This window comes from Zonotrichia leucophrys, chromosome 6 (genome assembly GCF_028769735.1).
Source record: "Zonotrichia leucophrys gambelii isolate GWCS_2022_RI chromosome 6, RI_Zleu_2.0, whole genome shotgun sequence".
NCBI lineage: Eukaryota > Metazoa > Chordata > Aves > Passeriformes > Passerellidae > Zonotrichia > Zonotrichia leucophrys.
In genome coordinates, this window is record NC_088176.1 from 21,218,754 (window position 1) to 21,236,203 (window position 17,450).

The window sequence follows — 17,450 nt, forward strand, 5'->3', positions numbered from 1 at the left end:
AAATCCTCAGCTAACATTGCTGGGTATTTTTAGGAGTGCTTCCTGAGAGTGCTTTCTGTATATAAACAGTTGAGGTTCCAGGAGGCAGTAGTGAGGGGGAGCACTGTAACTCAATGATACTTGTACTGCAAATAGTACATCGCAAAGAGCAAACTGTTTGACTTTATTAAACTGCAGCCTCCTGCAACAGATCAAGGGTCTAGGTTCTAAGCAAAATAATTGTAGCCTAAAGAAAACTTAAATGCTGAAAGTCCCATAGGCCCTGGATTCCTGTTTGACTTGGCTTCAGAAACTGCACATACTGTTTGAACCTTAGACTACGAAGTAAATTTGCAAAGCACAAGCTGTTTTGAAGCCCCTTTCCACAGTAACACATCGCATTGTTATCAGAAAAATGCAGGACAAAAGAAAATGGGAGGAGGATCAAGTCTCACAAGTGGGCTTGACAGTACTTTGCAATTCTGGTGGGGCTGGCAGCAGCTGGGCAGATCTGGTCTAGGCATCAGGGCAATGCAGGAGAATGTCGCCTGGGCTTGGTGGGCAGTGCCAAGGTTAAAGTGGAATTGGAGCCATGGGCTAACTTGGAACAGGGCAGTGTAATGCAGAACTGGGGTCTGCCCGACACTGCTCCCCTCCACCCTTGTTTACAGCCATGGGGGGTTATTTAGGGTGCTGTACCCAAAGAGCAGTCCTGTATGTGCTGAAAGCAAAAGCTAAGGATCAAGATGCTCCCATAGGAGAGCCATCCTTGCTGCAGCAACTCCAAAGCGACCTGTGCAAGGAGGAATGAATGAATGCACCTGCAAGAAAAAGGCTGACACTCTCGGCTGTTGCCACTACACATGGTGAGTACCTGGACAATATCCTGGCTGGCATTTCTTTCAATGGGAAACCTGTCCTTGGCACCATCTCTTTGCATGAAACTTGTTGAAAATTTCTGTCCTCTCTTCCCTTGGCTCCTTGCACAGCAGATTTATGGCCTCATTTTCCTTTTACAAATAAAACCCTAAGCACAAATCCAAAGGATAAATAACACAGTGCAGACATGCCCATGGCAATATTCTCTGTATCACTGCTGCAAGTCTGAGAGGAAAAGTTAGTGAAGGCAAGATACCTAAGTGAGAAAACTCCTCTCATGCTTTTGTGCCAGTTCTGGAGGCAGCGGAGCAGTCCTCTTGTGCTTTTCCCCAAACATCCTGCTGCAGCTCAGGCAAACTTCAGGTGTCCTGTCTGCAAAAGGGGGCTAAAGCACCCATCCTTCCTGGCAGAGTTTTTGTGAGGGAGGCATACCAACCCCACCAAAATGCTCAAGGCTTCTCCTTCAAAAGGACAGAATGGGCAGGTGTTCATAAATAAACCTGAGCATTTGCTCTGCACCAGGTAAGGGTGTTCATGGAAATGGTAGCAGTGTCACTGCCACTGCCCATTAACATCTCTGCTGTTCCAATTGTGTCCAGCCTGCCTGTGGCCTCAACTGATGTAGCTTGGGCAGGAAATGTTTAACCAGGGCACTGGGCAAGTGCCACAGAGGCACCAAACCTGCAGGGCTGAGTGGGGCTCCTTCCAGCTGACTCGGCAGCAGTGCAAGGGGCAGCTGCCGCCAGGACTGAACACCTCATGCTGGCATGGGTGGCTGTGGGGGAAGGAAGTTATTCCTCAGTTCTCAGGCTGAGCTGGTGGCTTACAACTCTGGGTCTTGAAATTATACCCCAAGACGTATCTGCAACAGTATTGTTTTCATTCTGCCTTGATTTCAGCTGCAATTTTAAGAGGCTTTTTTTTAACTAAGCACAGGGGCAATAAACCTCAGTGTGCAGGACACGTGGGTCAGAGGTTAGGACTCAATTGTCATCAATACAGACCCTGCCCCTGTGCCCCTGCTAGGCCACTTCATGGTGCTGCCACCCTCACAGAGAAGGGAGCTAATGGTGGGCTCAGGAACATTGTCTCCTGAAGGGTGGAGAACCCGGAAGGAGATGGGGGACCTGCCTCTCACTGTCTATACTTCAGAGCTATGCAAACACTCAGAATAGCTCAGGCACATCTAGAAAAGAATTTTTTTGATCTGGGATTGGATTATTCTCTTTGGTCTTGAGTTTTTTGGTCCTCTTGTTTTTATTGTTTGGTTGGGTTTTCCCCCATGTTGAAGAGGAAGCTTCTACTGTACACCTGTAATGGTGACAAGAGCCAGAAGCCCTGCTCTGCCAGAGCCCTAGCTTACCTGGCACACTGTAGCTCCAGACAGATGTACTGATCCCAGCTGCAAGTCATGGGTGGCAGGGAAATCTATGGCCTGCCCTGGCTGGCTAAAATAGTCATGCAATGGCCAGCAGGCCTCATCTGGGGTAACTTTAGGCTCAGTCAATCTCACAAGTTGTTCATTTAAGTTCTGCCCTGCAGCCACATATGTTTCCAGATGTGCAATGCACTGGAAATTATGACCTGTCCTGATGGGCTCAATGCATGGAGATTTTGGACTGTTGTGTTGCATACACCCCGCGTGCTTTAATATAGGGATTGGCATGGGTCGAGTTACAGAGGCTTGAAGGGAGTGGTTAGTAAGGCAACTGAAAGCACCACTCAGAAAACAGCTTCAGCATGGTCTGCAATAAAAAAGAATCCCCAGACAGACCAAGGTGGAAGCGACCCAAGTGCCAGGAGTGGTTCAGTCACCATGTGTACTGAAATCTAATCTCCTTGCTGTGGCAGGCAATAAGCGGCCTGTGAAAACTATAACCTGATTTTTTCCATCATTAGCTATGACCTTGCTTCTGACTGCTTACTCCAGTCTCAAAGGATGGGACCCTTTCTGGAGGGAAGACCTGTGCCTTTGTTCCCTGAGAGGAAATTAGTCTGTAGCATTGCTATGCTTTGCTTAATATGTTTATGAAAGTGGAAATACTACCTGAATTCCTCTATAGACTCTGCAGGGAAATCATGTTTCCATATTGCATTATGAGAAATGCAGCGAAGGTGTGCTATGCTCAGTTAATATTTTTAATGTATGGAGGTAAAAGAAACTTCAGTTCAGAAGAGTATATGCTTCCCTCTTTCTGTTCAACATCCATGGTGCTATAAATACAAACTGCAGGGTACTTTCAGAACTGAGAGCCTTTAAGACTTCTCGAGGGAAAACATCACACCAAATTAATCTGCCGTCAAGTGGAAATTCTATATTGTTTGCATTTGCCAATGTTCTGTATGTGGCTGTAATTGCACTGAAGCAAATATCTGCTTCGAGTTCTTCACAAGATTAAATGTGGCCAATTGGGCGTAAAAGAGTAATTGAAATGCAGAGCTGCTGCTTTGGATTTGTTAGAGGCATTGCTCATTTTTGCTCTGACATGACGACACTAGGTTCTGACTTTCCATTAAAACAGGGAAATGTGGGGAATGTGATTTCAAGTGTCGGGTTGCAAGCTCAGAGGAGGATATTTGTCTGGCACTGTGCTGCCCTGCAGTGTGCCCGTGGGCAGTGTGCCCTGGGTGTGCTCCTTGCTCCATGCGTGCAAGGGGACACCTTCCCCTCTGACCAGCAGAGAGGCTGTCGACAGCTGGGCCCCAGGGTGCAGCGTCTGCTTCAGAGCTCGAGCTGGCTCCTGAGGACTTCATGGTCCTTAGGTTCTGAGTATTTGCCACAGATTTGAAGCAAAAAGGACTTGTGAAGGTCCAGCAAAAGCCTCCGTGGCTTGTAGCAGAGGGAGCCCATGGTCTGAATTGGATCCTAACTAGTGTCACCATGTCAGACCAAAGGACCATGTCAGCTTGCAAAACCTGCAGTCTCACCCTAAGCCAGCTGGATGTGAAATGTTAAAGATTTGCTTAAAAGCCTTATGCTTTCCTTTTATTTTACTAGTTTAGTCATTTTCCCTCTTGCCAAATAAATGCAATTATAAGCAAGTAAGAAGTATTTTTTCAAGTCGACTGTGCTGACTTTTAATTCTGTATGAAAACCCAGCTGCTCCCTGTGCCCTGCCCAACAGGTAGTTAAATAAACAGGCCCAGGTGAGCAAAACTGCCAGCTTGAATCCTTCTTTATTCCATTTTCTTTCCAATTAGCGTGCTTATGCAAAAAATATATGCCTGACAGTTCCTAAGAGTTTGCTCATGCTCGGCCTTTCCCCAGAGTTTCTCCATGCAGCTACAGAGCAGTCCTGACAGCATCCTTGCACTCTTCAGAGAGGGCAGCATCTCTTGGGCTGGTGCCAGGAGACAAAGCTGCTTCTTGGCGCTAGCAGGCCTCTGCTCCTCTGCCTGAGCCCCTCCCTAACCGGAGGTCCAAGTCCCGAAGCTGCTGGAGGAAGCCGGAGTTGGGGCAGATGCCTCTGTGGGAGCGCACAGTCTGAATGGCGGCGGTGAGGGACAGACCTTCACAGATCATTAGGAAAGCCAGGACCAGAGTTGCAGACCGACTGATTCCCATTGCACAGTGAACCAGAACTTTGCCTAGGAAAAGGAGAGAGAGTTGCAATTATGCCAGCAGGCCTCATGATGGAGGTTATTGCACTGGAGCGGCGATGGAAGCTGGTATTAGAGATGGGCAAGCGAGGTGTACAGCCCTGTAGAGCAGCCCTGGCACAGTTCCCCTGGTTGGGGAACATGGGGTTTTACTGGCTGGGGACAGAAAATTCCTAATTGTGTTCCAGGATCCATGGTTGCTTGTTTGAGCTTAGTTGTCAGCCTGACAGCACACCCTTATCCCTCCTGCCCAGCCTGCCATCCGTTGTGTCCCTGCTTGCTCATGTGTGGTTTTGGGAGTGATGTACTTGCTGGCAAAGTTTCATGAGTTCACGCTTGATGGCCGTGCTGTGGGAAGCAGCCTTGGCAGGTTACTTACTACTAGAGGGCCTGGAAACTTGGGATTTCAGAAGTGCAATGCTCAGGATTGCTCAGTGCTGTTACAGCAACACTCCTGGTTTGGAAATTCTTCTTTCTTCTTGCTTAGGGCAGAAATGCTTTCTGAGGGTGCTGACTGCTGCTCAGGCTTTTTTGCAAGCGTGTGAAGAAAATAAGCATTATCATTAAGAACAGCTGTTTGTATATGGCATTTGCACCAGCACACTTATGCATCTTTATTTCTATAGCCTACCCCATACTAATCACTGTCCTTCCCTAATGCCTCTATTTCCCCCTGTTTATTAAGTGACCATAGGAAGACAGTGTATGAAATGTTTTTAGTTTTCCAGAGATTTCAGTACAAGGTGTGCATCTTCATTAGGAATTCATTAAGAGTAACATGATGAGTCCTTCCTCTGTTACTATAAGTGAGGTTGCTATAAGGAAGGTGTTCCTCAGGGAACACCTTCCAGAGATCCAGCAGGGTAACTCCGTCCTTCCCCCTGCTCTGCTTTTGGTTTTCCTGTTGTGATCATGAATGGCAGCAGCCTAAGAAGCTCAATTCTGTATGGCAACTGCCTCCTAGGTTTCTAATGTGTGATCCATTGGAAGGAGATTAATATTTTTAAATGAATATTTTTTAAATGGTCTTATTTGAAATTAAAGAAAGTTTTTTATTTAAAGGAAAATTTTGCCCTCAGATGGAAGAATTCAGGTTTGTGGTCCTTTCCCTCTAGATGTAAACAAAGAGCTCATTTCAAAACCTGAAAATTTGCATCCTGTAAATATTGTAAAATGCTTCAACTTTCATAAACATGGTAAGATAAATGAGAAATTTTTAACTGAGAGTGAAACTCAATTGCTGTATAACTGTTCTACTCAATTATAACCATGCCTGAACATTTTCAAGTTCTCTTCTCCTTTGCTGCAATCAGGTCTATTTTTCTCACAGAGACTGTAACCCAGCAACTCAGCATTAGTAGAGTAACAAGTGATTAGAAGCAGATATTAACTTCTGACTACCAAATGGACAATCTCCCATTAAAGCAGCTGAAGAAAATGTCTTTTTAGCATGGAAACTTCTGAACATTTCTTCACTGGAATTCTTTACAAGTTTGAAATAAGGTATTTTCTACTTTTCTGAGTTTTTTTTTTTTTTTTAGACTGTCACATATGTGGTCTCTTGTTGATTCATTGTATAGCTGTACAAAATGCAATTTAGTGGCTGTACAGTTTATATCCAGAAAAGATGAAAAATCAGCGACGACAATCCCATGTTACTTTTTTCCTCTGGACATGGAATAGATTATCTCAGATGCTGCTTCTCTGCAAAATGTAAGGAGAGGTAGAAAGAACAGACAGCTTTTTATGGTGAGTTCCTTGTTTTGTTTGTGCTTACAGCATCTTAATCTCTCTATTACTAGGGAGCAAGACAAAAATATCCTTGTTGGATGATGAGCCTAGATCCAGACAAAACCCTCAGACTGATTGCCCCCATCACCCTAGGTGTTAATTCTGGGTACTTTGTGCACAGCTTTTAATCTTAAATCCCATTTTGTTTATGACACAGTATGTAATTTAGCAACCATTCTAGTTCTGACTAATGATGATGGCACAACCACATGCTCAGAGAGGGTGAGCATGTGTTGTGAAAAGCTGCTCTGGCCAGCAGGTTGAGAGAAGTGTTGAATTCCACAATGTATGTGACACAGCCACCTCTCATTATCCTGGCATGAGAAATCCGAGCACAGCTCTAAAGATAGACATGTCTTCGGTAGAAATAAAGGGACAAATATAGTCTCCAAGGAAGTGGCAAAAACAGCTCTGGTGACAGCAGACTTGGACCAGGCACCAAACCTTTGGGGGAAGGAAGAGGTTTTCCAATGCAAGGCCAGTTTCCAGAATTTCTATTTCTGTTTTCTCATCCAGATGCAGTTTCATAGAATTTACTGAGATATTGGTGCCCTTCTTCAAGTTAAATTGCTTATGTCTGTCAATTTCATTAACTTCATGTAAATTCTTGGAAGTGAAGTCCTGCTTTTTATGGGCATATGGAGAAATGTTTTGCACCCCTGCTAATAATAATGCTAGTTTGAACTTCCATCAGACTTCTTATTCTATGTGCTGCTCTTCCATTAGCCTTTCCACCAGCCGTGTAGGGTATGTATGCTGCATTATCTTCCCCAGAGGAGAGGCTTGGGATCCAAATAACCCTGGTCTGAGATTTTCAGAGGAGCATAAAGGAATCAGGAGGACAATTTCACTTTGAAGAATACTGCAAAAACGGCTAGGCCACAAGATTTTTGAAAAATCTTTACCTCAGTAGTTTGCTGGAGGCCTAAATGCAGTGTGTCGGCAGGAATGGGAAATCCAGATATTCACCCAAAATGTGCACCCCAAATAACAGAAGCCAAGAAACAAAATGTTCTGAAATTTTTCTCAGAATGACTCTTTTTCATTTGGTTGGGTTGTTTGGTTTTTTGAGTTTTTTTTTTTTTGGTTGGTTTTTTTGGGGTTTTATTTGGGTTGTTTTTTGTTTTTTTGTTTTTTTTTTTTTTTGTCCTTATCTGAAAACTTCTAAGCTACCAGCACTCTCAAACTAAAACAAAAAGAATTTATGGCTTGAACTGCATTATAAGGGAAAAAAAAAGAGAAAAAAATACCAGAAAGAACTGGCCTTGATGTTAGATTTATTTTGCATCACTATATATTTTGAAATTAAATCTAAATTTGTGCATAAACTGGATGGGGGATGGGAGACTTGATGTTCTGAATCTAGTTTTTGTAAAATTGTTTGAGTCCTTCCCCCCTCACCTGTATGAAGTCTTCTGCCTTTGAAAATGTTCTGCCCCACTAGCAGTCTTGAACTGAAGACCAAACTGAGCACAGGTATAAATGCTGCTGTTAAATATTGCCTGTTGTGTTTTTGTTGGAGGCACAGAAAGCAGAACAAATGCCAGACTCCTGCTTGTACAGGCTGGCTCTCTATTGTTTTGTGTCCGTGTCTAAGAGAAGACTGTGTCCAAAAAGAATGCACTGAATTTTCTTCCATGTTTCTCTGGCTTATCTGCACTTCAGAAGAGTTCTCTTCTATTAGCAAAGTGCTTTAGAAGGTGTCTCAGCAAAAACCTGGACAAGCCCCAAGTAATGACCTTGGTCCTAATCTGCATGGTTGTCTAATCACCTGTTCCCATGAGGATTAGGTATATTATCTCTTTTACAAGTGCAATATGTATTCCAACGTTGTTAACCTCTGTGCATAGTGAAACAAGGGCTATGATAAATGCTGGTACATTGACAATAAAATGACTTGTTTGTTGCAGAAAAATCAGTCATGTGAAATGATTTAATTAATGTAAAATTGCTCTAATGAAAGCAGATTTGAATTTACTGTCTGATTATTTTTAGCAAACAAATTGAATGTTAAACTTGAGTAAGGAAACAAAAGCTGTGTTACTATTTGGTTCTGTTTACAGGGTCAGACCCTCGTCTCTTAGCAGTGGCTGCAAACGGGTGAAGTGACACTCTGAACCCCTGGTGGCATCCTGCATGTGACCAGCGCCTGAGGCAGTTCTGCTCCGTGGGCTGGCTACAGTGGTGATTCCAGCCGTTCCCTCATGGGCTGGCTGTGGTGGGCGATTCCAGCCATTCCCTCATGGGCTGGCTGTGGTGGGTGATTTCAGCTGTTCCCTCGTGGGTTGGCTGTGGTGGGCTGGCTGCAGTGGGCGATTCCAGCCGTTCCATCCTGGGCTGGCTGTGGTGGGTGATTCCAGCCGTTCCATCCTGGGCTGGCTGTGGTGGGCTGGCTGCAGTGGGCGATTCCAGCAGTTCCATCCTGGGCTGGCTGTGGTGGGTGATTCCAGCTGTTCCCTCGTGGGTTGGCTGTGGTGGGCTGGCTGCAGTGGGCGATTCCAGCCGTTCCATCATGGGATGGCTGTGGTGGGCTGGCTGTGGTGGGTGATTCCAGCCTTTCCATCAGCCCCACGCAGGAGGCAGCTGAGAGGTCCCAGCACTCAGGCTGGGATTGCTGGTGGCTGCTGGAGCACAGCCACGGGGAGCAGCCCTCACAGAGCTCCCTTGCCGTGTTGTAGGCAAGGAGGTTATAACCGCATCTCCCACACCACAGAATCCCTGCCATGAGCTGTCAGCTTCCAACTCTGTCTTCCCCACCCCCATCTGATTTAACATACAGTGCAAAAAGAAGTTGGACTGGTCCCACATTAGGGGACCATGTTGCAACCTCCTCTCTGAGCATGAAACAGGATCCCTTAGGAATAATGGGATTAACTGAGGAGAAGTAGGGGCACTTAGCTTCTGGCATTATTAAATCTTGCAATCCTTATTTGAAATTTTGCACCACACATCTCAAGCTACTTTTTGCAGAGGCAGACAATAACTGTCATCTGTCTGGGATTTGTGCAGAACAATAATACTTGGTTTTTAACAGCGGATTATGGATATTCTATCCAGCTCATGCCTGCTGTAACTCTACTAACATCAAAGGGTTTGCACTAGGGATAAAGTTTGCACATTCAACTTTGTTGGCCAAATTCAAGTTAGGAAATTCAATGTTGTTGAACAAGATCAGTCATTAAAACACATAATAACTTATTGTCCTTTTGCTAATCATCATTAAATGAGCTAAACGTCCTAAACTAGCCCTTGCTTTCTTGCAGGATGGATTCAATTTGGCTTAAGATGAGGCTCCAGATCTGTCACCCACAGTCAATGTCCCAGCTGCCTTCACTTCATTGGATCCAGCTGAAGTATTCTGCTCAGCAGGAGAGCTCAGCTGGGCTAATGGGCCCTAGAGGCTTGTTCTACTATTTTCTCATCTCCTGTTAGGTTTTAGCCAGGTGCAGAATCCACTGCCTATTTCCTGATTAATCCAGTATCTGTTTTGTCACAGCTGAAAATAGCAAGAAGCCTACAGAGAGCTTTAAATAGTGGCAAGTCAGAGCAGGTAAGAGCTGTCATCTGCTGCAGAGTGGGAGGTCAGTCTGATGTATGTAATGCACCTAGAGTGGAGGCAAGCAAGAAGACCCTTTTCTCAAAAGTTAAGCAGCTTTCGTAACTCCCACAACAAGAAGGTGACAGGAGAGGGAGCCTAGCTTTTCGCTTCCTCTACTGAAGTGGAGTAAGGGAAATGACTTTGAGAGTCTGCCATTTCAAGATTTTAATGGGTGGTTTTAACCTGATTGTTTTAAACATGTTCAGAGGTCAATAAAAGAAAAAGCTCTCTACTTGGGAATCTTCCTCTCAGCACAGTCTTAGTTTAATAGTTTTCATGACATGCTTTCATCAAGTTCTCTTTCCCTCCTCCTTCTGTCAGACTTCACAAAGTCCTGCTGATTTACTTCAGGTTTAGCTGCACTCCAGAGAAATGCAAATTGCACAGGTGGCCATTCAAAGGGTCAAGATTGATATTCAAGGTGTTGTCCTTTGAGGCTGACCACAAGGGAGAAGGCTAGTACTTTCCCAACTCCATGTTTTTCCTTGTAGGAAAGGGGACAGATTGTGCATTTGTTCGCTCTTGTCTGAGCCTTCCCAAACAGCTCTGTTACATGGCAAAGAAACTGCCAGGCTGTGCTGAAGGAAAGGCAGTCAAGGAAGTAGGGATCATAAAATAATGCTGATGTGGCATGGCTGCAATAGTAGTGCACATGTTGTCTAATTTCTGCAACAAAGACTATGAAGGAAGTCAGGGTGCAATGGAGCCACTGACCGCTATGACAGGAACAGCTCCCAAGTAGGAGCAAGTCTCTGCTTCCTTTTGCTCACATCCTGACATCTCTGTTTTAAGAAACTGCCTTAAAAATGAACTCCTTACATCATCAAAGATAATATTCTGTCCAGCTAAGGTAGGAATCTGGAATAAATCTGTCTATGCTGTTTTCTGGACTTGTGGTGTAAAGCATCAGATTTCTTTTTCAAGCATGATGGAAATAACAGTTCTTATCTAATTCTAATGAGTACTTGATTCTTAGGTTTAAATACATTTGTGCCTCAAACAGTCTTAACTTTGACTTGTCCTCTTAGGTAAAAAGGATAATATATTTATGTTAAAGAAAAAAATTGATGTTGAATTTGCTTGTAACAGTTAAGCAGCAGTCTTAAATGACTTCTCAACCAAGCAGTAGTACCTTGTTACATCCTGTATTTAATATGGACAGGCCTCTTGTCACCTGGTATATTTTGTTTTGTTGCTCAATTTCACTGCTTATAATAAACACCACTTTTTTTCTTCTTCTAAATGATGTGAATAACAATCCCCTCCCTGTCTCATCCCTGCACAGGTCATGGGTATTTAGCTGCTAAATTTCTGTACCTCAGAAAATTATGCTTCCAGAACATCTTGTTTATATATTTTCTAAACTGTTGCTCTTTCCTCAAAATGATGAATGTCAGCAACAGCTGGACAGTGTATGATTAAATTTCACCTTGTCTCCATTCCCACAACTCTACTTCCATATGGAGTTCCGTAAAGCAATACTAAAAGCATGGGAGCAGGGATAAATATGCCTTGAGCTGTAACTTGTTCTGCATTCACAACTTAGTAATTCAGCATGCATTTTGCAAAGCACTAGTTTTGTTTGCTATTGTGGCTTCTACAATTCATCTGCTGTTTTCAGTCTTTAGTCAATTGACTTGGAACTTTGCTTTTACACACATGAATAGATTTTGGATCTTACCTTTCTCTGGAGCACTGCCAATAATGACTTCAATTGCAAATACCGTATGCTGTAATAAAAATGGGTGAAAATCCAAATTCCCCCAATGCAGCCCTAAGTTGCACAAGGGCAAATATTTTTTAACAGAACAAGCCCTCCAAAGAGCAGGAAATGCACAGGTACCTAGCATGAAGGTACACTGTTTGCAGTTACTGTGCCTCCCCTTTGGGGCTAGTAGGGTGTGGATCAGATCTACCAATGCATACAATTAAGCTGGCTAATTAGTACTTTAGGAACCTGATTGAAATTAAAGCTCACCATGATGCAAGCAAACAGTTTTACTGAGTGTGCAACTGTTATTAAATCACTTACTTTTGAGTAGTATCTGTACAGTTTTATGGCACAGCGATGACTTGCTTTTGTGAAGGCTTGCCCTTAATAATAATGATCTCCCATTGGCCCCAAGCCTCTGGTGTTGCACCTGGCATGTATTTAGTGAATCTAAGGATTTAGTGGGTTGTGTTCCTATTTTCTAGCAAAAGCATGACATTATTCTAGGCTGGTGATGTTGCTTGCTCCCTTCTATAGAATTGCTTTCTAGTAAGTTCTTCCCTATTGTTTGTAGGATTTGCACAGATTGTAGCATTGTAGTTGAATTTTCATACTCAAATATTACACTTGCCCTTGTCTTTTTTTAAATCCCATCACTAATTTGAAAATATCAAATAATGTGCTTCTTCCCAGGGCAAGGTGTCACTGTAGGTAATGAAGGACACTTGCTGCTTTGTCTTTTGCTGACGAATAACACTAGGCATAGGGAGAACCCCTTTAAAAGCCTGTTTAGTGCTTTCAGTGAAACAGAACAGTTGAGGAGGCAGGTAGGATGCTACTTTGTTTGGATATCTCCATTCTTACCCACATGCAGGTGAGTTGGTCTATGTTAAATAATATTTAATACCTTTCCCTGCTTATCTACTATGCAGAAAATATGCAACATGCACAGATGGTCTAGTTACCTCTTGGGGAATTCAGTGCTTCTCTGATGTAGTGAGCAACTGGATAGAAGTGAATGCTGAGATCAAAGTTGGGGTTGTCCTCTGCTTCTACTCCGTAGTAATGCACAGGCAAGTCGCTGTAGAAGTTGGGCCCGGTGTTGATGCGGAACCTGCCGGCAGCGGCGTTCACCACGTGGGAGATGCCCAGGCGGCTCAGCTGCGCCTTGTCGCGAGCGACGTACCTGGAGGAAAGAAGGGGAATTAGATTTGCCTGCTGCATTGCAAAGCAGGGAAGAACGTGCTGCTGATGGGGGGTTTGTTACAACTGCAGGAAGTGGTAATGGCTATTTTATTGACAGGTTGATCAGGTTCAAAGTGTTCATCAGAATGCTTTAAGACAGAAATGACTTGTTAAGAAACTAACTCTTAGATTTCCCTCAGTTTTTTCCCAAACATATGTTTAGATGGTTCTCAGCTGATGAAAGGTGGTGGTGGAGATATTTCTGCACAAGCTAAGGGTTTTCTGATTTCAAAGACTTTCTCACCAAGTCACCTCTGCTGAGTATTCATCAGTTCAGAGGACTGGTGCCATCTGGCAAAGTGAGGAGGAGAAAAATGAGCTCAATCCTGTTTCACCCAGCTTTGGCATGACTGCCTGAAGTAGCAATGCCACAGCTCCAGTGGGCTGCTGCAGTGTGTCACTCCTGCACTAATGCAGGAGGAGAAACCAGGAGGCAGGAGATATTTAGTCAGCTGGGATGCATTTTCTCTATGCTACAGCATCCTCTGCATAGTTCAATCTTGTTCAACACTTAGATCTGTTGTGAGAGGTCCCAGATTACTGCCTAGCTCTCTGTTTTTAAATAAAGAGTGGAAGATTTGGGGGAAGAGTTGCAATAACCTTCAGCCCTTCCTGTCTCTTACAGGTCTCCCACATAAAGGTTTGGCCAGACTTCATCCACGTGCCCTGTGGGGTGTGTGTGTGTGCAGAGCAGGCGCCGCAGCTCCTCCAGGGACGGTGTCCCAGTGCTGCTCCCACTGCCGGGCATCCCGCTTGAGGCACTTCTTATCCTGGGCCGCCGTAAGTCCTGGCTGCACAAGGAGTCCCAGGCCATCCTGAAAGGTGAGAGAAGATATTCACCACCAGCCAGAGATATTTCTGACAGGTTCCTTTCTTCCTCCTACCTTGACAAAAAGTTGATTAAAACTTCATTATATTTTTAAAGATTATTTTCTTCATAGGAAACAGGGAAGTTCCTACTACTGTCTGGAATTCTAAATGCTATTATTATCACAGAGAAAAAGCCCAGCCCTTGATGTGCCAGCACAAGGCTTCTGCTTTCACATGGAAAGAGGTAATGCTATGGAAAATGTCTTGTTTAAATATATCTACTCAAAGGGTGTAGAAACAAAGAATTAACCTGGTATACTGAGATTTTCCTTTAACCAGGTAACTAGGGCTTTCTTATATACATTTAATCTGATTTGTCTTCTGATTTGCTCAATAAACTGATCTGGACTGAATAGAATTTGTCATGCAAAATCTTATTCACTGGTTAGCTATGAATTGTCAACTTCAATGGGGAAAACTGTGTAACAAGTAGTTTAGTTCTTTCCAATGGTATTTACTGGCCATACTGTTTGTCCTCATGAGAAATGCTCATGTTAGAAAAATGTAGATGAGTTACAGTGATTCCAGCTGAGCATTTATATGAGCATTGACTAATTTTTTTTAGTAAGTTGTTTTAATTTGCATTTCTTTCCTCTCTGCTCCCTCCAAGAGCTATCCCATTTCTAATCTTGAAGCAAGTACTTCAGTTACAAGGAGAAACACTTTTTTTAGGCATCATTTTATCTTTGGAATTACTCTGTTTCCATATGGTACATTTCTTTTGAAATAGTGGTTCCTCTACAGTATTAGCTGTAGATTTGAACTGTTGGGAGGATTTTTTAAGAGGGTAATAGAAATTACATTTTTCCCAGGGTTCTATTCTAAGAAAATATTATTCTTTTCTTGCATGCGCTAAAAATGACCGAAATATCTGTATTACAGAGATAGTAGGAAGTCTGTCAACTCATGAGCCTTAGAACAGAAACACCTGTCTAGGACATGGGTGAAGTTGTAGTGAGTGAGTCAAAGCCTTGCTCTGGCACTGCCTGAAGCATGTCTTGTATATAAATGATTTGAGGGGTGGTTTGGGGTAAAACAGTCCAGGACAGCAAACCTGAAATCTTGCATCTTTCTGCTGAACATATCTATTGTTAACAAATAGGTTGTATTTAAGTTCAAGCACCTTCATTGACCATTTCTTTTCAAACACCAACTGTGGTGAAATGTTCTCCTAGTTTCCCACCCAGATATTTTCTCTAGCCCTAAGTTCACATTTTGGTGTAATTTTATTTCACATGCACAAAGACCGAGCAAGAGGCTCTGAGGACTAGTCTGCTGTGGGAGCTCATTGCACCTTCATATAAATATGTGCCTTGCTGAAGGGCAAATGAAGCAACTAATTCCCTGAAATATCCATAGAAAAGAAGGAGGGAAGTGTCAGGCCACAGAATGGTCCCTACAAGTCACCCTTCTGCCATGCACATGGGGTGATCTGCCTTGCCACTCAGCTGCCAAGAGGAGCCCTCTGTCATTTCAGTACACCTTCTCCTGCCACCTCCATGGCAGCTCTGGCCTCTTGGGTACAGTAAGCTTTCACCAAGTGATGTTCCCAGAATGGTCTTGCATTGTTACAAGAGCATTACCAAGAGCTCCACTGCGGAATGTGCTCCCCTCCCAAATGTGCATATCTCCTCCAGTGTCAGCTTTTACTGGGAAAACAAAAGCAGATGTTCTTGATCATTTTGGATGGCTTTATGCAAGAGGGGGCATGGAGGAATTCCCTTCTGGAACAGGCATTTGCCATTGATTTTGATTGCTGCATTGACACTGGCCACCCCAGTGTCCCCTGTGCCAGCTCTGCCTGGCTCCTGCTGGTGATCTTGGACACCTCTCTGATCCCACACAGGAGATCTGCAGCAGAAATGGGGCTTGGATTTCCTGTGCCCTGATCACAGGGCCATCTGCCAGTTCATTAAGTATTTTCAAGAATAACAACTTTCTCCAATCCTTCCCATCTCATAATATCTGCAGCAAATGTTCCCCTTTTTTGATGTACCTAATTCCTTGCAGTGTGTCTAATGGCCACTCCAGGCCACTTCTCACTCCCTGTAAAGTTGCTTTAAACTTTTGGTATTTTCTTATTCAGTACTGCCTGTTATCCTTCTCCCTTGCCCTCTCCACTGTATAAATACTTTGATTTTCCTATTACCTCAGAGGACTGAAGGCTGCTGTCAGCCTTGCTTTCCTAAGCCTCACAGGAGCTGGGCAGATAACTGTGACATATAGTGCACCTAAGGAAAAGGGCTCCTTCAAAGACTGTTTTGTTTTGTTTCTAAAAGGGAGCATAACTTATTTCATAACTTAAAACTTATTTCATTTTCATTCTTGTCACATTTTTTTAACTGGAGAATAGCATCAGTTTGTGTAAAGTCTACATCCAATAAAAAGGAAGGACTAGAGTTCACATTTCAAATGTGAAATGACTGTAACTAACAGGCTGTGAATTATTCAAAATCAGAGAGGCCTCAGTAGGACTATTCAACTAATACGGTGAATATTGAATTCACTGAAAAAAGAATGGCTTTACATAGGAAATTTACAGACAGAAAAACATTTTTTTTTTCTGAATAAACGAGTACTCAGTTCTGGCATCAGTCTATCATCTTAACTCACTAAATTTATACATGCAAGTGTCATTACTAAAATGACATGTTTAAGGAAAACAATGCTATGTAATGTGTAATGCTTTATAATGAACATGGATAGATTAAAAAAAATTAGTGTGAAAGGAAAAAGGTTATTTGTAATAATGTGATGGCTGTTAATTTAAAAAATATGTTTTTAATGATTCTCAGCTCACTTCTTCTATACTGACTTTTTGTAGTGGATCTGTTTCTAAGATGTGTGTTGTATGAACAGGCAATACAGTTTTAAAATGCTGGTTTCTGGATGATGATGCTGGATGACGATGACATGAGAATACAGTTTTAAAATGCTGGTTTCTGGATGATGATGCTGGATGATGATGACATGAGACATTCCTGATCTTTCCTCTACTGGAGTTGTATTATGGTAATTATTCAATTACATAGGAGAAATTTTGCCATTTTGTTTATATTAATTTTGAATTAGCAGGTACTGCAACTGTAATTGTATCTGTACTACGCAATAGAATTCCTTAATTACAACTAGCAGGAGGATTGCAACCAGAGGCCTATTGCAAGCAGGTCACTCTGATGATGCAGAGTGACCCAGAGTGAGAAACAGGCTGTTTGTGCCACCATCCCTGCCTGGCCCTGTAGCCACCTCCCTGGACTGATGGGTGTTAGTGGCTTTGCTGCAGTTGGGTGATGAGAGCAACCAGGTCAATGGTTCCTTATAAATCAACTATCCCAGGAAGAAAGGAAAGTGGCCCTGTGAGAGGTCCCAGATAACATCTCCTTCCTGACTAGGAATCCCATCTGCCCAGTAGGGAATGCCCCTACGGACTGCATACACCTTTGGTTGGGTTTCAGTTAATTCACTGACTGCAGCTTTATCTGTAACAGAATTGGTGCTATTCAGTGCTATGCTGGGGAGAGGGCCTTTAGTCTTCAGGTTCCTTTACAGGCATCTCAGTCTTTGGAAATATATGCCACCTTTTATCCAATTTCTCCAATTCCACGATATTTAATTAAACCACAAAATGAAAAGTCAGCGTAATTTGACAATTTAACATTACCTTGATACAAGATCAAATTGAGAGGATGGTATGAAGGCTGAGATGAAGCAGCAGAAAATCCAGCAGCATGATGCTGTGGTAAGTCAGGAGGAAAAAGCAACTCTTGTGTCTAGGAT

At 43.2% G+C, this 17,450-nt stretch overlaps 1 protein-coding gene and 1 long non-coding RNA gene across 2 annotated transcripts; one reads left to right on the forward strand and one right to left on the reverse strand.

The window, feature by feature from the left end:
• Positions 1-4,231: 4,231 nt before the first annotated feature.
• On the reverse strand, positions 4,232-13,617 carry LOC135449574 (dual specificity protein phosphatase 13B-like). Its single transcript, XM_064716736.1, has 3 exons — positions 13,427-13,617; positions 12,524-12,744; positions 4,232-4,446 (listed from the first exon to the last, which is right to left on the reverse strand). Exons 1-3 carry the CDS (start codon positions 13,615-13,617, stop codon positions 4,232-4,234), a joined length of 627 nt encoding a protein of 208 aa, XP_064572806.1.
• LOC135449575 (uncharacterized) lies at positions 5,900-12,709 on the forward strand. Its single transcript, XR_010440768.1, has 4 exons — positions 5,900-5,961; positions 8,313-8,505; positions 9,513-9,799; positions 12,622-12,709. It is a non-coding gene; the product is annotated as an uncharacterized LOC135449575 (long non-coding RNA).
• Positions 13,618-17,450: the final 3,833 nt, after the last annotated feature.

Coding starts and splice junctions, on each gene's coding strand:
- LOC135449574 (XM_064716736.1), bottom strand. CDS start 13,617: ATGGCCTGGGACTCCTTGTGCAGCCAGGACTTACGGCGGCCCAGGATA. Junction 12,745..13,426: donor AACCTTTATGTGGGAGACCT/GTAAGAGACAGG, acceptor TCTTTCCTCCAG/GTACGTCGCTCGCGACAAGG. Junction 4,447..12,523: donor AGCACTGAATTCCCCAAGAG/GTAACTAGACCA, acceptor TCCTTTTCCTAG/GCAAAGTTCTGGTTCACTGT.